Source organism: Neophocaena asiaeorientalis, unplaced genomic scaffold (assembly GCF_003031525.2).
Source record: "Neophocaena asiaeorientalis asiaeorientalis breed wild unplaced genomic scaffold, Neophocaena_asiaeorientalis_V1.1 scaffold37, whole genome shotgun sequence".
Taxonomy (NCBI): Eukaryota; Metazoa; Chordata; class Mammalia; order Artiodactyla; family Phocoenidae; genus Neophocaena; species Neophocaena asiaeorientalis.
Window position 1 is genome coordinate 910,178 of NW_020174269.1, and position 24,244 is coordinate 934,421.

At 38.2% G+C, this 24,244-nt stretch overlaps 1 protein-coding gene across 1 annotated transcript in view; it reads left to right on the forward strand.

Moving 5' to 3' along the window:
- The window catches only part of JMY (junction mediating and regulatory protein, p53 cofactor), a 71,670-nt gene that overhangs the window by 762 nt on the left and 46,664 nt on the right, over window positions 1-24,244 (forward strand). Inside the window, exon 2 of the mRNA XM_024755696.1 lies at window positions 1-511. This exon is cut by the window's left edge and continues 33 nt beyond it. Coding sequence (XP_024611464.1) covers window positions 1-511 — 511 coding nt within the window. The remainder of the gene's footprint in view (window positions 512-24,244) is intronic.

The window sequence follows — 24,244 nt, forward strand, 5'->3', positions numbered from 1 at the left end:
GTCGTCGGTGCGGGTAGTGAGCGCCTGCGGGACGGTCACCGAGGAGATCGAGGTGCTGGAAATGGTGAGAGAAGACGAGGCGGACCCGGCGGCGCTGGCGCTCTCGGACGCTGAGCAGCCGCAGCCCGCCGCCGAGCTGGAGTCCCCGGCCGAGGAGTGCAGCTGGGCCGGGCTCTTCTCCTTCCAGGATCTGCGCGCGGTGCACCAGCAGCTGTGCTCTGTGAACTCGCAGCTGGAGCCGTGCCTGCCTGTGTTCCCCGAGGAGCCCTCGGGCATGTGGACGGTGCTGTTCGGGGGCGCCCCGGAGATGACCGAGCAGGAGATAGACACGCTGTGTTACCAGCTACAGGTTTACCTGGGTCACGGCCTGGACACCTGTGGCTGGAAGATCCTCTCCCAGGTACTCTTCACCGAGACCGATGACCCAGAGGAGTATTACGAAAGCCTTAGCGAGCTGCGGCAGAAGGGCTACGAAGAAGTGCTTCAGCGGGCCAGGAAGCGCATCCAGGAGGTAAGAACGTAGTCTGGGCTCCACTCATTGCTTTTGGTTCCTCCTCAGTGCCGGAGGCTGGAGCCTCGGTCTAGGTTGTGCGCATTTGGGGCGCTTGTGTTTCTAGCTAGACAAGGGAAAAGGAATGGCTCCTGACCTATCTCCCCCTTTATTCCTTTAAATAGTGGGGAAAACCGTGGCTTTCCTTAGTTTGCTCTCTGAAGGAACTTTGATAAGTCTTTAGATTTCTGCCTCCCACTTATCACATAGATTCTATAAAGTGCTCTGTTTGCTACTAAGTACAGGTAATAAGATTAAAGCCATTTAGCAGAAAGCTGTCCCATAAGTATAAGCTAAATGAGCATTTCTCTTTGTCCCTTAAGTTGTTTCCAGCAATAATTACCCAGATTATTAACCGTACTTTCCTGGCGTCATGTTCATTTATTCAAAATGGTTTGTCTTATGGAGCAAAAACGGTCAGTTTTTTGTCTCCATATGTGATTTGGCAACTTAGGCAAATCTGCAAATCATTTTCCTCCAGATGAGTGGCCTGTCCAAATGAAAAAGCCCCTACTGACAATTGGATGCAAATGGACTTTGAAAGGTTTTATACACATTCTAGGAAAATAGCAAGTCTTTAAAGAGAGCTCATGTTTCACTCTTGTTTTAGGGAGAAAAAAAGGCCCTGGGCAGGAATGTTTATTATGCTTTTGGACTTGAGAAGTAAAAGTAGTGCAAACACTTTTTCAAACGAATCTTTAAAATAACAGGAAACAATGGGAAAAGGTCTGAATGGTTATACACAGGGAGCTCTACGATGTGGAAAAGATACGTATAATTTGAGGTCATGTGTACTTATCAGCTTCTGCTGAAAAAACTACTAAAGAAGTACTCTCGTTCTCAAAGCAATTTATTATTTTTAGTATTAGTATCAATTGAGGTTGGAGTTGGGGTGGGGAAATGCCCCCTTTTATCGTGTTTATATTGCTGACATTGTGTTGTCATCTGTCAGCCTTGCCTATGTTTATGTACTACTTGAATCCTATTAGTGCTAGGAAGCTGGAGCCTTCTGGTTTCTTCATAGAATATTATGAAGTCTTTGCTAGACTTAAGGATTTAGGAAGTAATACTTTATCGCTTATCCCGCAGTGCTCTCTTAAAACTTAAGAGTGAATCCAGGTTTTGACTTCTGTTAGTTTACTTTATGCTAAACATCACCCATCATAGTATGATCCTGTAGTTCCAGGAATCTGTTTTTATTTCCCTTTTTATCATCTCATTTCTGGAGTCAGTGTTCTACCTTAAATCCTTTCTGGAAGGAAGTGACAAATCTTAAAATGGTCACATTCTCTTTAGAGTTTTAATAGTGACCAGTATTTCTTTTAAACTGCAAGAACAAAGTTAGTGCTTCTTTCGCTTATTCATTTTACAGGTATATGTTATCCTTTTTTTAAAAACTTTCTATGTTTTAATCCCTGAATGATGTAGGTATGTCTGCTTTTAACTTTACTGATACTCAGAAAAAATAATTATTTCTGGTTATTTCATTCAAACTGGGTCAAAAATGAAGGCTGCTGAAAAATATAGTTTATTACAGTTTTCTAGAACACATGTACTTTTTTGAATAAGAGTATTTTTCCTAATTAAGGTTATATTGACCATAATGTTTTATTCTCTTCAACAGAGAAAATTTAAACTTTTAAAGAGTATTTTGTTTTGGGAAAAACTCTAAATGAAGTCTGTTATAAATTCATTGAACATTAAATACATAAATTTTTGGTTCTTCGCTTAATTGAACAGTATTTAAAAAATAGCTATCAAGGACAACAAATAGGTTCAGTTATAATGCCCACCCTGATTTCTACTGGAAGGTTATTTTGGAAGAAATTAAGCTCAGTAGGGGGAAAGGATTGCATGATTAATTAGTGATGTCTGCCATGGGTGTGACAGTGGGAGTGTATGGCATAACTGCCATATATTTTTTTCTTCCCCATCTGCTTAAATTTTTTGCTGTCTTAATAGTTCGCAGTACCATTTTTTTCGGTAAAATCATTGTATAAGTTGTGTCATTTTATCAATTCTATTGAGTTAGTAATTATGTCTAAATCTTTTTTTTTTTTTAATTCCCAGTTCCACAATTCTTGTGGAATTGGCTATAGGTTTTTAAAAACTAGGTATATGTGGTAAATCAAACATATTCTTAGGTATGTGTTGCTGGAAAATTTGATCCTTTGGTCATGTTTTTCCTTTAATTTCTCTGAATCTGTTTTCCGGTTCTTTTTTCTACAGTCTTCCTTTTCCTATCCATTTAAAGGTTTCAGTTTAGAGGCCACACCTATTTGTGCAAAATGGTTGGTAAATTGTGGAAGGAGGGTTTTTTTTTTTAATAGAACAGACTGTACAAGGAGACTGTAAACTTCTCAAGGTCACCAGCCTTGACAGTATCATGGAATTCTCTTCTTTGCCACCCCTAGTTCAGGGCCACACATCTTGTGAGCACTCTTAATAATAGTGGACAAAGGACACCAGTTTTTGTTGTTGTTGTTTTTTAGTGTTGCAGGAATTTAAAAGATTTAGAAGTGTTATTTTAATGTAAAGTTGTGAGTAAATAAAAATTTTGAGCTGATAAATGTAAATTCCTCAAGGACCATACTGTTTAAAAACTAGGAGAAAAATCTCTTAAAACTGTAAATACTGTACATAACTTCCTAAATAAGGAGTTGTTATCTGGGGTTGGTGAATTTCCTATAAATTGAGGGGAGCTATAGATGGACTTTAATGGAGTACCTTATGTAGAATGCATAGGTGTCTGTATATGCATAGGCATAGTCACAGTTTTGGAGGGAAAGGCTTAAAAGTGTTCTTCAAAAAGAGCCTTAAAACCACAATTATAAATTATCTGCTTTGTAAGCTTAGGACATAACCTCTATTGGAATTTAATTTTTGGAATATATTTATGATTTAATATGGGGTTATAAGAAGTAGTCCTATATCTGTCTTGTGGAGTATTGAAGAATTAAACCTTAAGTTTTCTGCCAGAAGTTTTTATTAATGGTTTACAAATTTGGTCAGTTGACTAGTTTGTGAGGTGGTACAATTTATACAATATTAATGAAATTATTTTTATATGACATAAGAATTGTAGATTGTGTACTACTTAGGGCTTTAATCTTGAGTACAAATGAAATGTGAAATTTATTACATGGTAGGCTTGTCTTGGACTTTTACAAGGATTTACTGTAAGTAGTGCTATTTATATAGCAAGCACTAAATCCCTGAATGAATCAAGTGCCACCAAGGCCTCTTGGAATGGTTTCAACAGTAGCCTTGGTCGTTGGTTAAAGCTAAGTATCATATTACAAGCCATACCATGGTTTACCTTTGATGACGTGGATTTTGTAAATAATGGTTTCAGTATAAGGACAACTATTGAAATGGTTGTGGTCCTTTAGATAGTAAACCTTAACTATGATGGTAGGCTTGATTAAAATCTAAAAATCATTGTTCACTTTGGAATTTATGATGTTTACAAACTGCTCAATTCTAACTTTTCCAGTTGAAACCACTGAGAGAAGCATGTGTTTTCACAAGTAGCCATGGAAGGCACACAGTAGACAGAGCGTACTCTGTTTGGAGTCAGAAAAACCTGGGCTTGAATTAGTACTCATCACTTCTGTGACCTGTGTAGTTATTTAACCTCTTTAAAACAGAGAAATGGGGAAAATGCTTAAAGGATTTCCGAAGACTTAAGACATGAAAAAGTACCTAAAATGTGTTTGGCACTTACAAAGGAGGCTTCCAGAAAGTGTTGCTTCAAGGCACTGTAAATATTGGCACTACTTAGGTATTGGGGCGCTTCACATTACCTATCCCCTTTCATCCTCCACTCTATCTTTTGAGACAAGTGGCGTTTTATACATATTTTACTGAAGCAGAAGTTGAGATTTGGCCAATTTTAAACTGCTGAGAAGTGACTAAACTCAGAGATTCAAACTTGATTTGTCCTAATCCAGACATAGGCCTTTTCTACACATGCCTTGTTTCCCTGATGACATTAGAAAGGATGTCAGTCTCCGCTCCTGAGAATGGGAGGGTGGCATCAGTAATTTAAAATCTAGTCAGGTAAATAATGAACTTTTAAATTAAGGTAACTTGTTTGTTTTACTTCAAATTAATCATGATAGGCATAGTGTAGGGCACAGTCCACACGTTGTGTTCTAGAAGTAGGTTGCCTAGGGTGCAAGGATGGGTTTATGTTAGACAAGGCTGCCCAATCACTGTTTTCCTTTGTATTTTAAAATGACTATAAACAACTCCTGACTTGAGTTGTTTAAGAGAAGGAGCAAGGAGCTCTATGAAGATTGTTTACTTATCACCCCTCTTCCCAATTATGACTTTACTAATTTTCCTGGAAAACTAAGATTAGCTACAAAACTCCAGAGCGCTGCTGAAGCCCCAACTACAGACAGTCCCCGACTTAAGGTGGTTCAGTTTTAAGATGTTATGAAAGTGATACGCATTCAGTAGGAACCGTATTTCAAATTTTGATCTTTTCCTGGGTACCTTACTCTTGTAACACTGGGCAGCACGCTGCAGCTCCCAGTCAGCCACAGGGTCAGTAGGGTAAAGAGCCGTTCTGTGCCCATACAACCTTTCTGTTTTCACTTCCAGTACAGTATTCAATCAATTACATGAGATATTTAGCACTTTATTGTAAAATAAGCTTTTGTTAGATGATTTTTACCCAAGTGTAGGCTAATGTGAGTGTTCTGAGCATATTTAAGGTAGGCTAGCCTAAGCTATAATGTTCAGTGGGTTAGGTGTATTAAATGCAGTTTTGACTTACAATACTTTCAACTTATGATGGGCTTATCGGGCAGTAACCCCAGTGTAAGTCAAGGAAGATCTGTGTATACATTAGAGAAATGACAGTCGTTTAGGAGTCCTAGGATGCTGGTCTTTGGGCCAGTGAGCCACAACCCATGATTAGGTATAAATAGTAGAAGCAGTCTCTGGAAGGACATAATGTACTTAGTTGCAGAGGACAGAGCTGTTCTGCCTGGATATTTCCATAAACATGGTGCAGACTGCTCTTTTACTGTAAAACAGTTAAGGAATAATGAAGCTAAATGAATTTTGTGGGATTCTTGAAAGTTGTGATGAAAGACAACAGTTGTGATGAAAGACGACAACGTTATTTTAACAGCTGGAAACTGTTAAAATAATGACTTAGATATTTATCTCTTTCTTCAATCCTATGTCCCAATAAACTTTTGGCCATTTGTCATATTACTGAAAAACAAAAAGGTAGGTGTAGAAAAAAAGTTGAATATATGTTTCTCAGTTAGTGTTTCTGTAAAACAGAAACATGGAGGCTGGTGGCAGGATGGGAGCTTTCCTGATAAATAATTTATGTGCTGGTTTCTCTGCTTGCCATTTAATGTCACATGATTCCTGGCCCACCAGATATTTCACAGACATGTTTCCTCCTTGCTAAAACAAGACCAACTTGGACAAATACTTTCGTAATGTGAGTACTGTCGTGTGTGTGTGTGTGTGTGTGTGTGTGTGTGTGTGTGTTGAAGGGAGAAGGTGAGTGGGAGGTTTGGTTTGTCAGACATAACAGTTGTTGTGGTTGAATTAGCAATCTTCATTCCCAAAATCTTAACGTAACTTTAGTCTCACTGTTCTCCATTGCTGTTTTATTTGGCCTCTTATTGATTGTAGAATATTGTTGGAAGTGGTACTTGAAAGCACAGGGTGGCTTTCCATTGATGGTTAGATGTATGTGTGCTTATATTTTTGTAATGGGAGATTTCCCTGTGGCTCTTTTTACTACGCATTAATAGGCCAGGATCTGCTCCCTCTGAATCTACCCAGTTTCCTTAGTCGTCATAGGAGAAAAATTAAGTTGTATGGGTAAGAGACATAGGCAGTGAAGACTGAATAATAGTTCTTGGTGCTGTTTGTTTTTTGATAGAGGTGGTGAAGTTCATTTGGCTTTTCAAGCTTCTTGTAGGGGACTGTTAATACCAAGTAGCCTTAACATAGAGTTAAGTTACTAAAACTGCATAGGAGCAGAGAAGGATTCATTCAGCAAAAAGCTAGAAATTTTTGAGTTATTTTCTTAAGTGTGGGGAATTGCCCTTATGCTTGTCCTTGAATTTTAAATTTTATATAGTTATAATTGCATATAATATACTTTTTTCAGACTATAGTGAAGGTTTTGTATAATAGGCTATGAAATAAAAATAGGCCTTGTGAGCTAGACATTTTATAGAGAGTGGTCTTAAGGATAAATGAAGTTCATTTAATGATTTGGGGCTTTATTGTAACTTCTAAGGTTACAGTGAGGGTGATGGCTTAGGGCTTAGTTTATTCAACAGATATTATTAGTGCAATGAAGTAATATAGGCACAGGGAGAATACAGTGATAAACAAGAATGATCATTTTCTTCAGGAAAAAAATTTTAATTAAAATTGGTTACCAAGTCATCCTGCTGCTAACAATTAGTTGAGGTAGGGTACTTTTTAAGAAATGTCTCACTGCACTATCTTAATTAGTGCTTAGTGGAAAGAAAATTTATTGAACATGGCTCAGGAAAATCTGTGTTTTTGTCCTAGTTGTGATACTAGTTGCTTGACCTTATGCTGTCACTTACCCTCTGTGGGCGTTAATTTCATGTTTGCAGAATGAAATTACAGTCTTCTTTTCCATAAGGATCCGGGGCAGTTTACAAACACAGTGTGGCAACTGTTGGGACCTGAGCCACTTGTTTTATGTGCTTGTATCCAGGTTTGGGTCCCTCTGCAGTAAGGTGACTGTCTAAGACATAGCACTTCTAATGTTGCTAAAGTTTCTTCAGGCTTTGAAAAAGCTCTGATTCATTTTTGAGTACACGAGGGCACCGAAGCAGGCAGGAGTGGTGTTTCTGCCTGTTTTTTATATTCGTTTTCTAGTCCTCACTTTGTTCATTATCATTACTTGAGGGTTTTTTGTGTGTGTGTGCTTTTCCCTATGGACTTTATTGTTAAAACTGCTTTCCCATCATTTTTTTGATAACTTGCTAAAGTTACACTTACAAAACCGTCTAATTACTAAAATTATTTCTGAAAGCCATTCTTCCTCTTCACCTTGCTATCTGAGTCTGTCCCGTCTTTACTGACTCTTAAAAGGGTAATAACTGGGGCAACCAATATGTAGAGACGTATGTGAGGCTCTAGTTTTTTTTTTTTTTGTTATTTTTTTAATTGATCCATTAGTTAATTTATTTGTTTGGCTGCGTTGGGTTTTCGTTGCTGTGCACAGGCTTTCTCTCGTTGCGGCGAGCAGGGGCTACTCTTCGTTGCCCTCTATGGGCTTCTCATTCTGGTGGCTTCTCGTTGTGGAGCACGGGCTCTAGGCGGGTGGGCTTCAGTAGTTGCAGCACATGTGCTCAGTAGTTGAGCACGCAGGGTCAGTAGTTGTGGCACACGGTCTTGGTTGCTCTGCGGCATGTGGGATCTTCCCAGACCAGGGCTCGAACCCATGTCCCCTGCGTTGGCAGGCAGATTCTCAACCACTGTGCGACCAGGAAAGTCCTGAGGCTCTAGTTTTTAATGATCACAATAACTAATTTTTATTGAATGCTTCCTGTGGGTCAAGCACTGTGCAGAGGTATTTAAATATTGATACATTAAGTTAGCATGTTGATAGGAGTTAAGAGGTAGGGTTCAAGTGAGTTTGAGCCCTGGCTCCTCCACTTAATAGCTTTAGGTATTTGGGCCCACCTAATTCTCTCAGTGCCTTAGCTTCCTCGTCTGTAAAGTGAGGAGAATAATACTGCTGCCTCATAGAGTGATTTAAAAGTAGCTTTTATGTAAGGTACTTAGAACAGTGCCATTTACTCAATAAACACTTGATAAATGTTAACTCTTATTAATATTAATCTTCATATCAACCTAACAGGCAGGGATTTTACAATAGAGGAAACAGGTTCAAAGAGATTAGATAAACTTGCCTAAGATAACATATCTGTGTAAGAGAACCAGATTCAAATCCATGCCTGATTCCAGCTGGTTTTCTTAACCACTAGACTATCTTCACCCCAGTAGAAAGGGAATAAGGCTAACTGATAAACTTAGCCTTTGTCAAATTGAAATACATGGTTAATGTCTCATCATTGGACAGAAACATTAACAGTGTCTGGCTGATGACTTTTTTTGGGCCTTTGTCAAATTGAAATACATGGTTAATGTCTCATCATTGGACAGAAACATTAACAGCGTTTGGCTGATGACTGTTTTTGGAAAACCTTGATTATGTACATATACTGTAATCAACCATGTTGTCTGTCATTGGAGAACATTGTAATCCCAGAGGAGGTGAATTTAAATTTGTGCATGTATGTTACATAAAACTCTAATGTGAGACAGAATGCATATGTCTTTCTTATACAGACTCATAAAAATAATTTTCCTGTAACCACAGGAAGAATAAATGTTACACTGATGTTTAAATATCTGTTGTAATTTCTGTTCTATATTAAGCTAGCTAAGGGTGAGTTGGTTTAGATGGTGTGATAATAGCTTACTTTCAAGAAAATTTATTTTCTCCTCAACATTTCCTGATACTTTCCCCCCCACAGTATAAATAGGGAATTTGGTGTATTTTAAGGTAAGACCTGAAACCTACCTCGTTTCTCATGCTATTTATTCCCATTTCAAACAATTGGTACATAACTTTGAATAGTTAATACTATACTCCCCTTCCCCTCATAACTATACTAAATAATTATCTTACTTTTCTGGCTAGGCAGAGGAGGAAGGCAGTTAAGGATGTTAACTCTCTTGATATATTTTCAGTTGGAAATCCTGCCTCCTTATTTTTCCCTTTTATATTAGGTGATGTGGGTATTGGGGTTGCCAAATGAAAATGAAAGGTTATGACAAGTAGGGTTAGAGAAAGGGAGTTTGGGATTGACATGTACACACTGCTGTATTTAATATAGATAACCAACAAAGATCTACTGTATAGCACAGGGAACTCTGCTCAATACTCTGTAAAAACCTAAATGGAAAAAGAATTTGAAGAATAGATACATGTATTGTATGTATAACTGAATCACTTTGCTGTACACCCGAAACTAATACAACATTGTTAATCAACCATACTCCAATATAAAATAAAAATTAAAAAAAAAAAGAAATGGAGGATTAAGAGAGAAAGGGACAAGAATTAACTTTAGCAATAGCTGAACATGCATTATTTTGGTAAAAGGAAATTATGTGCCAGCTCACAGTGAAGCCTGTCGAGGTGCTTGATTTTTGTAAACAGTGTGTTAAAAGGTCTCCGGCTCCCTGGAGGGCCTTGGAGTTGGCTGTTGAGCAGGTTTTACTCTATATGTGGAGTGTTAATGAGACCTAAAACTTGAAAGAAAAAAAAACTTATTTATTTTTATTGAGTTATAATTGATTTTCAATATTAGTTTCAGGTGTACAACATAGTGATTCAAAATTTTTGTAGATTATACTCCATCTAAAGTTACTGTAGGACTTCCCTGGTGGCACAGTGGTTAAGAATCCGCCTGTCAGTGCAGGGGACATAGGTTCGATCCCTGGTCCGAGAAGATCCCACAGGCCGTGGAGCAGCTAAGCCCGTGTGCCACAACTACTGAGCCTGTGCTCTAGAGCCTGCAAGCCACAACTACTGAGCCCGTGTGCCACAACTATTGAAGCCCGCACACCTAGAGCCTGTGCTCTGCAATCACTACAACTAGAGAAAGCCTGCACACAGCAACGAAGACCCAATGCAGCCAAAAATAAATAAATAAATTTATATATAAAACAAAACTTTACTGTAAAATATTAGCTATATTCCCTTTGCTGTACAGTATATCCTTGTAGCTTATTTACTTTATACATAATACTTTGTCCCTTTTAATCCCCTTACCTCTATTTCCCATCCCCCTTTCCCTCTCCCCACTGGTAACCACTAGTTTGTTCTCTATATCTCTGAGTCTGTTTCTTTTTTTTTTATGTTCATTCCTTTGTTTTATTTTTTAGACTCCATATATATGTGATATCATACCGTGTTTGTCTTTTCTGAGTTGTTTTACTAAGCATAATACCCTCCAGGTCCATCCATGTTGTGCAGATGGCAAAATTTCATTTTTTAAAAATGGCTGAGTATTATTCCATTGTATATATATTCCATTGTATTTTCAGTCTTCCTAGACCCAGAAGATTGGTATCATCCACGTAAGGGAAAGGTGATAGACTGGTTATGAGTAGGGACAGATAAGGCAGTGGTTAAGAGCTTGAGTTAAGCTGTGGAGGATTCACTTCTGTCTTTCACCAGCTACCTAACTTTAGGCAAGTTCTGGTTCTTTGCCTCTGGTTCTTTGTAAAATGGCATAATAGTTATACCTACATCACTGTGTTATATGTACATACTGATTAGTAAATGCATACTGATTCAGAAATGTTAAATATGAATTTTAGAACTGAAGAACTATGGAGTCATTCATGCATTGGTTACTGCTTTCTCATGTTGCTCCTACACCCACTTTAGTTTAATCTCACTATTTCATCCTTGGACTATTTCAAGGATGAAAATATTCAATGTTCAATAGTTTGAATAGTTTGGATGTATGGACTATTTCATCTCACTATTACATCCTTAGCTCCCCTTCAGTGTCTTCCTTGCATTGTAGCCTTTGTATACCTTGCTCCCAAACTATTTTATGATGTGGACCATTTTTAAAGTCTTTATTGAATTTGTTACAATGTTGCTTCTGTTTAATGTTTTGGTTTTTTGGCCCCGTGGCATGTGGGATCCTAGCTCCCCGACCAGGGATCGAACCTGCACCCCCTGCATTGGATGGCAAAATCTTAACCACTGGACCACCACGGAAGTCCCCCAAACTATTTTAAAGCATTACTTTGCACATCTTCATACCCAACATACAGACACCAAACCAAACTCTTCCATTGCTTACCATTGTCCTGTGAACAGATTCCAAATTCCTGACATTCAGAGTCATGCATATTTTGGTTAGCTTGCCAGTCTCTTATCTCTTTCTCTGCTCTACGTGAACCTTTCATTATTCTAGTCAAGCTCTTTTACCCATTATTCACTGAGCTCACTGTACACCATGCTCCATTGTATAGGACACCCACCCCAGCCATGTTGTCATTCTTTTGTCTTAAGTTCCACCCTTCTTTCCAGGGCCAGGTCAGGTGCCCTTCCTGAAGAAAGTCATTTCTGAGCACTGTCAGAAACAGAGGACTTGCTGTCAGAACTTCGGAGATCAGAGAGGCCTTATGTTACATAACGGTTCATATCATCCATAACTGCTGCCCTGGTTTTTCTCCTTATGGACCCCTTCTACCCTTTAAAATGCATTTAACCAGGAGACAGAGATGGGTTTTGTTGTTATTTTTTTCTAATGCCTGAATTCCCCAGTGTTTCTGTACACAGCAGGTGCTCGGTAGATGTTTTTTGATATGTTATAAAGGTGGTTTCTATGTATTACATGTATACATGTACCTAACATTTTTTTTTTTTGCGGTAAGCGGGCCTCTCACTGTTGTGGCTTCTCCCGTTGCGGAGCACAGGCTCCGGACGCACAGGCTCAGCGGCCATGGCTCACGGGCCCAGCTGCTCCACAGCATGTAGGATCTTCCCGGACCGGGGCACGAACCCGCGTCCCCTGCATCGGCAGGCGGACTCTCAACCACTGCGCCACCAGGGAAGCCCTGAAAACCAATTTTTAAAATATCAGAATGGGTCATTACTGTCAGTAGCCCTTACACTTTGTAAAATTGGATTTCAGCATTAACAGTTGTTGACAATCAGTGATTAACATAGAAATAACAAAAATGATTCAAATAAGAACAGAGCTGAGCAGTGCTTTGTGAATGTGGAAAATGTGTGTGGCATTGGTCCTTACTTGACAGTTGGGGAAACAAGTCACCTAGACCTAAGGGCAGTTCCTAGGGCCACAGATCCAATTTCATTGCTGGTATAGGCCTCTCCCATTGCTAGTCTTGAGTCACCCTTTTCCACAAATAGATGATTGTTTGCATGTCTTAATAATTAATGATGATATTATTTGTAGATTTTTATGTTGCTTCTTAAACATCTTTTTTTTTTTGGCTGTGTTGGGTCTTTGTTGCTGGACGCGGGCTTTCTCTAGTTACTGCGAGCAGGGGCTACTCTTCGTTGTGGTGCCCGGGCTTCTCATTGCGTTGGCTTCTCTTGCTGCGGAGCACGGGTTCTAGGTGCGAGGGCTTCAGTAGTTGTGGCTCGCAGGCCCCTAGAGCTTATGGGGGGTGTCAGTAGTTGTGGAGTGTGGGCTCAGTAGTTGTGGCGCACAGGCTTACTTGCTCCATGGCATGTGGGATCTTCCTGGACCAGGGATCAAACCCATGTCTGCTGCATTGGCAGGCGGATTCTTAACCACTGCACCACCAGGGAAGTCCTAAACATCTTTTTTTTTTTTCTTTTTTCCTGGCTGTACCTCGAGGCATGTGGGATCTTAGTTCCCAGACCAGGGATCGAACCTGCACCCTGTGCAGTGGAAGCACAGAGTCTTTAATCACTGGACCACCGGGGAAGTCCCTAAACATCTTATTAATTAAGGGGAAAAAAATGAGGCACTCTTTGGGGTTTGACACATTAAAGTAGGAAGAAAGTTATGAAACTCTGCTCAGGAGAGAGTTTAGCTTCTAAATTTTATACCTAGGACTTCAGAAATTATTCTAGGATCTTCAAGGATAGTGGCAGTCCTATAATCCTGAAGTCAGAAAGAGGACTCTAGAACTATGATTGGCACGGTACAGGATGGGGACTCCACAGTTAAGCACAGGAGGTGCTCTTTTTCTCTCCTGTATTTGTAACTTTTCACTGGGTTAGAAGCCAAGTTGAATAGGATTAGGGAAGGGAGTAAATGGCACAAGGTAGTTTTGTTCTTTCTCTGTTGCAGTGGTTAGGGTTAGGGGAGTCTTGAAATAAATTATTTAAAAGCTGTTGTCACTGTCTCCTTTAACAACCTGATGAAAGTTGTGGGTCCTTGCCCTAGAGAAATTTTGCAATAAGCAGAGCTTTGTTTCAAAGATCAGTGTAGGTTAAAAGCTTAGTTTTTATCAGGTTAGATCAGGGGAGGCAAAAAAGGTGTCCATTAGGAAAGCTGGAAAGAAGGGTAAGGGAGAAGTGTTCTACTTATTAGGCTAATATATTTAATTAATGCTTTATATAATTCTTCATTTCTTTTAAGTGAATCGGTAGAGCAAAATAACTTTCTAAAATTGCATTAGAGATGTGTCAGATTTGGAAACAAATAATTCAGCTCTTTACTTTCAGCCCCTGTTCCCGCCTGTCCTCCTTTCCTCTGCATCCTGTAGTGAGCATCTCTATATTGTATTGGGTGCAGTTGAGCCCTTCTGAAATCATCCTTTGCAGGCATGTTGTATTCTCAGATACATGTGTGTTCTGACTCCGTTTGTGTCCATCAATGAATCTTCTCAAATTAGCAAACAGCATTTTCTCCATTTTAAATTCAGGCCTTCCCTGTACATCCCAAACATCCTTAATCCTAAGCAAGCTGACTCTCTTTCCAATTTCTTTGTACGCTTTTTTTGTGTGTATTATTTATAGCACCTTTTACATTTCACAGTTCATAACCTGCAAATAGCCACAGTTCAGCTTATTTAGTCCCTGGATTTAGTCAGCTTTGGTTAGCAAAATAGAAAATTAAATACATTACTATAACAGGTTGTGATTATATTTTACAGTTGAATTCTTTTATCTGAGTTTATAGGAAATGGTTTAGACTAAACAGTCTAATGCTTAGTAAATTGCATCTTTTGACATTTTAAAATACATTTCCTTTAAGATTATTTTCGGATCCTTAGATTAAAACAGATTGCGAGTTGAACCTATAATTGGTTTTTAGGTAATCGAATGTTAGAAAAACATGAAACTTTATAGCAAAGAAGACAAATTAATAAATTAGCAGTGTTAGGTGAGATGCCTTGAGCTTCTCTGCAGGAGTATTAAGTTTAGTTGGTTCATAATAGCTTTGCAGAAGTACTGCTCTGTTGATCAAAGGCATTTGGGAAATAAATAAATGTTAATATTTGAATAGAATAACTGATTTTCTTTCTTGTGGTTGCATGTCTGTGTAGAGTCCTATTATGATTTAATTAACAAGCATATAGTGACTTGATGTTTTTGTGTTGGTACAAAATAGTATCTAAACTGTTTGGTGCGTTATATTTACTTTAGTGTCTCTGTAAGAAGAGCCCAAAGAAGCTCAGTATTTGAGGATTGTCTTACTGATGAATCCTGTCATTTGAGTGCTTGTAAATGGCTCGGGGAAATTTATTATTGAGGGACGTTGCTATCATGTTGGGTTTTTTCTTATTCTTTTTACAGTTTTGCTATTCCTAGGACTCAGTAGAAAATCAATGTAAATGTTCCATTTTCAAGTGGAATAAAAAATAAAGGGCTTCTGTGAATGCACATTTTCTTGCCAGGAGAGAATTATTGCCTTTATTAAAACTATAAAAAGATAGTTTAGGGAATTCCCTGGAGGTCCAGTGGCTAGGACTCCGTGCTTTCACTGCTGAGGGTTCGGGTTCGATCTCTGGGGGACTAAGATACCACAAGCTGCAAGGCGTGGCCAAAAAAAAAAAGTTCATGATTCATTGTAAAGATTACTATTGTTTTGCTGCTATTATACACTCACCTCGCCCCCACCCCCCCATTTTCTTGTCCTGTTCTTCCTTAATCTGGTTATTTTATTCCTGACGTGCTGCAGCCTTGGTGTTAAGCCATGGTGGAGGTGAGCACCTTTGCCACGAGTTAGAACTGATTTCTGGGAGTTGAGAAGAGTGTTGTGATTAGAAATTGATTATTCACACAGCTGCTATTACTTTCATAATGCTCCTTTTCAATTGTAGCTTAAAATAGATGACTTAACACATGACTTAGCTACTTATGAATAATAAATAGGTGAGCAAAGGAAGAGAAGTGTGTATCATTTTCATATTTCTCATACTTTAGTAAAAGTTATATGTGTAGTTTTGGATATTGTGGCAAAGGGGATAATTTAATTTTCCTTTTTTGATGTGTAAGCCAGGATACTTTTGGGGTGGGAAAGTGAAGAAGAAATAGAGTATAAGACTTTCCTTTTAAAAAAAGAGTGTATTTACTTGATAGATCATGATTGAAAAGTGGAATGTAAACCCAGCTCCTTCCCCCATCTCCTCATCTCTTCAGAGACACCTCAGAGGCAGTCACCCATAAGTTTCTTGTGTGTCTTGCAGATTCAGTTACATGTACAAAGACATAGAGTATATATATATGTCCTATTTTCCGCCTTTAAGCAACTCAAATGGTAGCATGTTATATATATCTTGGTTTTTTTTTTTTTTCTCAATAAACAGTATTTCTTCCAGTTGCTAGATAATGCTCCATTAAATCGATTTGGTTTGATATATAGATTTTTCCTGATCTTTTGCTGTTGAAATAGCATATCTTTTCCCACATGTGCATGTATATCTACAGGATAAAATTCTGTAAGAGGAATTGCTGGGTCAAAGAGAAATATGCATTTTGTTGAAATTGCTTTCTGTAGAGGATGTATCAATTTACACTTTTTCAAACAAAAGGAGGAGGTTGCTATTTGTTTCTGTATCCTTTTAAACACAAGACTGTATTTTCGAAACCTTTTGATCTTATCCATGAAAAGTTTCAGTTTGTGATTTATTTTGAGGTATGAATGAGTCTTCATTTGTTCAGGAGTAATTTCTGTGAACTCATTCATTCCATTTTTTACCTATTTGTTGTTTGGTTTGTTTTGATCTTGGAAATTGTCTATATTGCAAATATTTTTCCCATTGTTATTTGTTTCTTGATTCAGTTTTTTTGTCTGTAGCCAGATGATTTTGTTCTTTGCATTTAAATTGTTGGCACTGCTGTAATTTTTTTGGTGTAAGGAATAAGGTGGGAGTCCAACTTTTTTTTATTCCTGACTAAATGACAATTATCACAAACATTTCTTGAATGATTCATGCTTATTGTGCAGTAAACTTTCATATATCTGAACTCTTTACTACTTCATTGTACTTGGTGCTTATATTAAATATTTATGCTACCTTCCTGGTAGGCCATTGCCTTTCTCCACAATTACTCTTTATAAAAAAATTGCGGGGGGTGGGTGGAACTTCCCTGGTGGTACAGTGTTAAAACTCCATGCTTCCAATGCAGGGGGCATGGGTTCGATCCCTGGTTGGAGAACTGAGATCCCACATGCCTAACAGCACAGCCAAAAAAATATTATTTTTTTGCTATTTTATTCTCTTATTTTTCCATGTAAACTTTATTTTTTAAACATCTTTATTGGAGAATAATTGCTTTACAATGGTGTGTTAGTTTCTGCTATTCACTGCTATAACAAAGTGAATCAGCTATACATATACATACATCCCCATATATCCTCCCTCTTACATCTGGCTCCCACCCTCCCTATCCCACACCTCCAGGTGGACACAAAGCACCGAGCTGATCTCCCTGTGCTATGCGGCTGCTTCCCACTAGCTGTCTATTTTACGTTTGGTAGTGTATATATGTCCATGCCACCCTCTCACTTTGTCCCAGCTTACCCTCTCCCCTCCCCGTGTCCTCATGTCCATTCTCTATGTCTGCGTCTTTATTCCTGTCCTGCCCCTAGGTTCTTCAGAACGTTTTTTTTTTTTAGATTCCATATATATGTGTTAGCATACGGTGTTTGTTTTTCTCTTTCTGACTTACTTCACTCTGTATGACAGTCTCCAGGTCCATCCACCTTGCTACAAATGACCCAATTTCGTTTCTTTTTATGGCTGAGTAATATTCCATTGTATATATGTGCCACATCTTCTTTATCCATTCATCCAATGATGGACACTTAGGTTGCTTCCATGTCCTGGCTATTGTAAATAGAGCTGCAATGAACGCTTTGGTACATGACTCTTTTTGAATTATGGTTTTCTCAGGGTATATGCCCAGTAGGGGGATTGCTAGGTTGTATGGTAGTTCTATTTATAGTTTTTTGAGGAACCTCCATGCTGTTCTCCATAGTGGCTGTATCAATTTACATTCCCAGCAACAGTGCAAGAGGGTTCCCTTTTCTCCACACCCTCTCCAGCGTTTATTTTTTGTAGATATTTTTGATGATGACCATTCTGACTTGGTGTGAGGTGATACCTCACTGTAGTTTTGATTTGCATTTCTCTAATGATTAATGATGTTGAGCATCCTTTCATGTGTTTGTTAGCAATCTGTATATCTTCTTTGGGGAAATATCTATTTAGGTCTTCTGCCCATTTGGATTGGGTTGTTTATCTTTTTGATATTGAGCTGCATAAGTTGCTTGTATATTTTGGAGATTAATCCTTTGTCAGTTGCTTCATTTGCAAATATTTTCTCCCATTCTGAGGGTTGTCTTTTCGTCTTGTTTATGGTTAACTGTGCAAAAGCTTTGAAGTTTCATTAGGTCCCATTTGTTTATTTTTGTTTTTATTTCCATTTCTCTAGGAGGTGGGTCAAAAAGGGTCTTGCTGTGATTTATGTCATAGAGTGTTCTGCTTATATTTTCCTCTAAGAGTTTTATATTATCTGGCCTTACATTTAGGTCTTTAATCCATTTTGAGTTTATTTTTGTGTATGGTGTTAGAAAGTGTTCTAATTTCATTCTTTTACATGTAACTGTCCAGTTTTCCCATACCACCTATTGGAAGACGCTGTCTTTTCTCCATTGTATATTCTTGCCTCCTTTATCAAAGATAAGGTGACCATATGTGTGTGAGTTTATCTCTGGGCTTTCTGTCCTGTTCCACTGATCTATATTTCTGGTTTTGTTCCGGTACCATACTGTCTTGATTACTGTCACTTTGTAGTATAGTCTGAAGTCAGGGAGCCTGATTCCTCCAGCTCCATTTTCCTTTCCCAAGATTGCTTTGGCTATTCGGGGTCTATTGTGTTTCAATGCAAATTGTGAATTTTTTTGTTCTAGTTCTGTAAAAAATGCCATTGGTCATTTGATAGGCACTGCATTGAATCTGTAGATTGCTTTGGGTAGTACAGTCATTTTCACAATGTTGATTTTTCCAACCCAGGAACACGGTATATCTCTCCATCTGTTTGTATCATCTTTAATTTCTTTCATCAGTGTCTTATAGTTTTCTGCATACAGGTCTTTTGTCTCCTTAGGTAGGTTTATTCCTAGATTTTTAAAATTCTTTTTGTTGCAATGGTAAATGGGAGTGTTTCCTTAATTTCTCTTTCAGATTTTTCATCATTAGTGTATAAGAATGCAAGAGATTTCTGTGCATTAATTTTGTATCCTGCTACTTTACCAAATGCATTGATTAGCTCTAGTAGTTTTCTAGTAGCATCTTTAGGATTCTCTACGTATGGTATCATGTCATCTGCGAACAGGGACAGTTTTACTTCTTTTCTGATTTGGATTCATTTTATTTCTTTTTCTTCTCTGATTGCTGTGGCTAAAACTTCCAGAACTATGTTGAATAATAGTGGTGAGAATGGGCAACCTTGTCTTGTTCCTGATGGTTTCAGTTTTTGACCACTGAGAACGATGTTGGCTCTGGGCTTGTCATATATGGCCTTTTTTATGTTGAGGTAAGTTTCCTCTATGTCTACTTTCTGGAGGGTTTTTATCATAAATGGGTGTTGAATTTCATCGAAAGCTTTTTCTGCATCTATTGAGATGATCGTATGATTTTTCTCCTTACATTTGTTAATATGGTGTATCACATTGATTGATTTGCATATATTGAAGAATCCTTGCATTCCTGGAATAAACCCCACTTGATCATGATGTATGATCCTTTTAATGTGATGTTGGATTCTGTTTGCTAGTATTTTGTTGAGGATTTTTGCATCTATGTTCATCAATGATATTGGCCTGTAATTTTCTTCCTTTGTCACATCTTTGTCTGGTTTTGGTATCAGGGTGATGGTGGCCTTGTAGAATGAGTTTGGGAGTGTTCTTCCCTCTGCTATACTTTGGAAGAGTTTTGAGAAGGATAGCTGTTAGCTCTTCTCTAAATGCTAGAATTCTCCTGTGAAGCCATCTGGTCCTGGGCTTTTGTTTGTTGGAAGATTTTTAATGACAGTTTCAATTTCAGTGCTTGTGATTGGTCTGTTTATATTTTCTATTTCTTCCTGGTTCAGTCTCGGAAGGTGGTGCATTTCTAAGAATTTGTCCATTTCTTCCAGGTTGTCCATTTTATTGGCATAGAGTTACTTGTAGTAATCTCTCATGATCCTTTGTATTTCTGCAGTGTCAGTTGTTACTTCTCGTTTTTCATTTCTGTTAATTTGAGTCTTCTCCCTTTTTGTCTTGATGAGTCTGGCTAATGGTTTATCAATTTTGTTTATCTTCTCAAAGAACCAGCTTTTAGTTTTATTGATCTTTGCTATCGTTTCCTTCATTTCTTTTTCATTTATTTCTGATCTCATCTTTATGATTTCTTTCCTTCTGCTAACTTTGGGGTTTTTTTTTTTTTTGGTTCTTCTTTCTCTAATTGCTTTAGGTGTAAGGTTATGTTGTTTATTTGGGATGTTTCTTGTTTGTTGAGGTAGGATTGTATTGCTATAAACTTCCCTTTCAGAACTGCTTTTGCTGCGTCCCATAAGTTTTGGGTCGTTGTGTTTTCATTGTCATTTCTTTCTAGGAATTTTTTGATTTTCTCAGTGATCTCTTGGTTATTAAGTAGTGTATTGTTTAGCCTCCATGTGTTTGTATTTTTTACAGGTTTTTTCCTGTAATTGATACCTAGTCTCATAGCGTTTTGGTCAGAAAAGATACTTGACACGATTTCACGTTTCTTAAATTTACCAAGGCTTGATTTGTGACCCAAGATATGATCTATCCTCGAGAATGTTCCATGAGCAGTTGAGAGGAAAGTGTAATATGCTGTTTTTGAACAGAATGACCTATAAATATCAATTAAGTCCATCTTGTTTAATGTATTATTTAAAGCTTGTGTTGCCTTATTTATTTTCATTTTGGATGATCTGTCCATTGGTGAAAGTGGGGTGTTGAAGTCCCCTACTATGATTGTGTTACTGTTGATTTCCCCTTTTATGGCTGTTAACGTTTGTCTTATGTATCGAGGTGCTTCTATGTTAGGTGCATAAATATTTACAATTCTTATATTTCTTGGATCGATCCTTCGATCATTATGTAGTGTCCTCCTTTGTCTCTTGTAATAGTCTTTAAAGTCTATTTTGTCTGATAAGAGAATTGCTACTCCAGCTTTCTTTTGATTTTCATTTGCGTGGAATATCTTTTTCCATCCCCTCACTTTCAGTCTGTATGGGTCCTTAGGTCTGAAGTGGGTCTGTTATAGACAGCATATGTATGGGTCTTGTTTTTGTTTACAGTCAGCCAGTCTGTGTCTTTTGGTTGGAGCATTTAAACCATTTACATTTAATTATAAGTATGCCTGTTTCTATTACCATTTTCTTAATTGTTTTGGGGTTGTTATTGTAAGTCTTTTCCTTCTCTTGTGTTTCCTGCCTAGAGAAGTTCCTTTAGCATTTGTTGTGGAGCTGGGTTGGTGGTGCTGAATTCTCTTAGCTTTTGCTTATCTGTAAAGGTTTTAATTTCTCCATCGAATCTGAATGATATCCTTGCTGGGTAGAGTAATCTTGGTTGTAGGTTTTTCCTTTCATCACTTTAAACATGTCCTGCCACTCCCTTCTGGCTTGCAGAGTTTCTGCTGAAAAATCAGCTGTTAACCTTTTGGGATTCCCTTGTGTGTTAATTATTGCTTTTCCCTTGCTGCTTTTAATATTTTTCTTTGTATTTAATTTTTGATTGTTTGATTAATATATGTCTTGGCATGTTTCTCCTTGGGTTTATCCTGTATGGGACTCTCTGCGCTTCTTGGACTTGATTATTTCCTTACCCATATTAGGGAAGTTTTTAACTATAATCTCTTCAGATATTTTCTCAGTCCCTTTCTTTTTCTCTTCTTCTTTTTGGGACCCCAATAACTCGAATGTTGGTGCATTTAATGTTTTCCCAGAAGTCTCTGAGATTGGCCTCAATTCTTTTCATTCTTTTCTCTTTATTTTGTTCTGCTGTAGTTATTTTCACTATTTTATCTTCCAGATCACTTATCGGTTCTCCTGCCTCAGTTATTCTGCTATTGATTCCTTTTAGAGAAAATTCTTAATTTCATTTATTGTGTTGTTCATCATTGTTTGTTCTTTAGTTCTTCTAGGCCCTTGTTAAACATTTCTTTTGTTTTCTCCATTCTGTTTCCAAGATTTTGGGTCATTACTGTCATTACTCTGAATTGTTTTTCAGGTAGACTATTTCCTCTTCATTTGTTTGGTCTGGTGGGTTTTTACCTTGCTCCTTCATCTGCTGCGTATTTTTCTGTTTTCTCATTTTGCTTAACTTACTCTGTTGGGGTCTGCATTTCCCAGGTTGCAGGTTTGTAGTTCCCGTTGATTTCGGTGTCTGCTCCCAGAGGGTGAAAGGTTGGTTCAGTGGGTTGTGTAGACTTCCTGGTGTAGGGGACTGGTGCCTGTGTTCTGGTGGATGAGGCTGGATGTTGTCTTTTTGGTGGGCAAGACCATGTCTGGTCGTGTGTTTTGGGGTATCTGTGAACTTGTTATGATTTTAGGCAGCCTCTGTGCTAATGGGTGGAGTTGTGTTCCTGTCTTGCTAGTTGTTTGGCATAGGGTGTCCAGCACTGTAGCTTGCTGGTTGTTGAGTGGAGCTGGGTCTTAGCGTTGAGATGGAGATCTCTGGGAGAGCTTTCGCCGTTTGATACTATGTGTGGCTGGGAGGTCTCTGGTGGACCATAGTCTTGAACTTGGCTCTGCCACCTTAGAGGCTCAGGCCTGCTACCCGGCCAGAGCACCAAGACCCTGTCAGCCACACGGCTCAGAAGAAAAGGGAGACAAAAAAAGAAAGAATGAAATTTAAATAATTAATTAAATAAAGTCATTAAAATAGAAAAAATTATTTTAAAAAAAGTAATAGAAAAAAGAAAAGAAAGGAAGAGAGCAGCTAAACCAAAAAACAAATCCACCGATGATAACAAGCCCTAAAAACTATACTAAAAAGAAACAATGGACAGTCAGAACCCTAGGGCAAATGGCAAAAGCAAAGCTATACAGAGAAAATCACACGAAGAAGCATACACATACACACTCACAAAAAGAAAAAAGAAAGTTTTTTATATATATATATAAATTAAAAAAGGAAGAGAGCAACCAAATCAGTCAACAAATCTACCAATGATAATAAGCTGTAAATACTAAACTAAGATAAACATATAACCGGAAACAAATTAGATGCAGAAAGCAAACCCCAAGTCTACAGTTGCTCCCAAAGTCCACCACCTAAATTTTGGGATGATTTGTTGTCTATTCAGGTATTCCACAGGTGCAGGGTACATCAAGAGCAGCATTCAGTCGGTGTTCTGTAGGAGTTGATCCACATGTAGATGTAGTTTTGATGTGTTTGTGGGGAGGACGGTGATCTCCACGTCTTACTCCTCCGCCATCTTGAAGGCACCCCCTCCATGTGAGCTTTAAAATTGGCCTTTTCTTATGCCATGAAAGTGTGAAGAGGTTGTTTTATTACCATGTGAAATTTATAGATTAGTGAGAATTGATATTTTTATTTTTACTCTTCCATTTATTTACTTTTTTTGTACCTTAACATTTTATTTACATGGCTCTTAAAAGATTTAAGTTTATTCCTAGGTATTTTTCTGTTTTGTTGCAGATGGAATCCTGGCTGGTTGTTTTGTATTTAATATGAAAGGGGCTGTTGGTTTCTGCATGTAAATTATAACACCTTACTGAATTCTATTTCTCTTGTGATTTTTCAGTTTATTCTAAATTGGGATTCTCAATTGCTAGTTTTTAAATTAATGGATAGAATTCTATCAAAAGAACTGGAATATCTTCATGATCATTTCACTGTTTCTTTGTAGTAGTAAAAGGCTAAATTATAGTTTTAAAAAAACAAGTAAACACATCAGAATGAAGGGAGTTATTTAATTTGATGATTTTAATGGCCATCGCTTTTATTTTTTAATTTTTTGTTTATATATATATATATATTTTTTTTTTTTTTGCGGTATGCGGGCCTCTCACTGTTGTGGCCTCTCCTGTTGCGGAGCACAGGCTCCAGACGCGCAGGCTCAGCGGCCATGGCTCACGGGCCCAGCCACTCCGTGGCATGTGGGATCTTCCCGGACTAGGGCACGAACCCGTGTCCCCTGCATCAGCAGGTGGACTCTCAGCCGCTGTGCCACCAGGGAAGCCCTGTTTATTCTTATTTATTTATTTATTTAATGTATTTGCCAGGGGTGGGGGGTGAGTTATTGCTTTTAAACATCCAGTTTCATTGAATGGCCCATGTATTAGAGATAAGACCCTGGCCAGGCCTGGAGGTAAGGCCAGGCTGACATTGTCTCTTTGTACCTGTCTTTCTTTTTTAAACAGGATTTTCTTTTTGTTTTTTGGCCACTTTGGGTCTTTTTTGCTGCACGCGGACTTTCTCTCTAGTTGCGGTGAGCAGAGGCTACTCTTGGTTGCAGTGCACGGGCTTCTCATTGTGGTGGCTTGTTGCGGAGCATGGGCTCTAGGTGCTCAGGCTTCAGTAGTTGCAGCACACGGGCTTCAGTAGTTGCAGCACGCAGGCTTCAGTAGTTGTGGCTCACGGGCTCTAG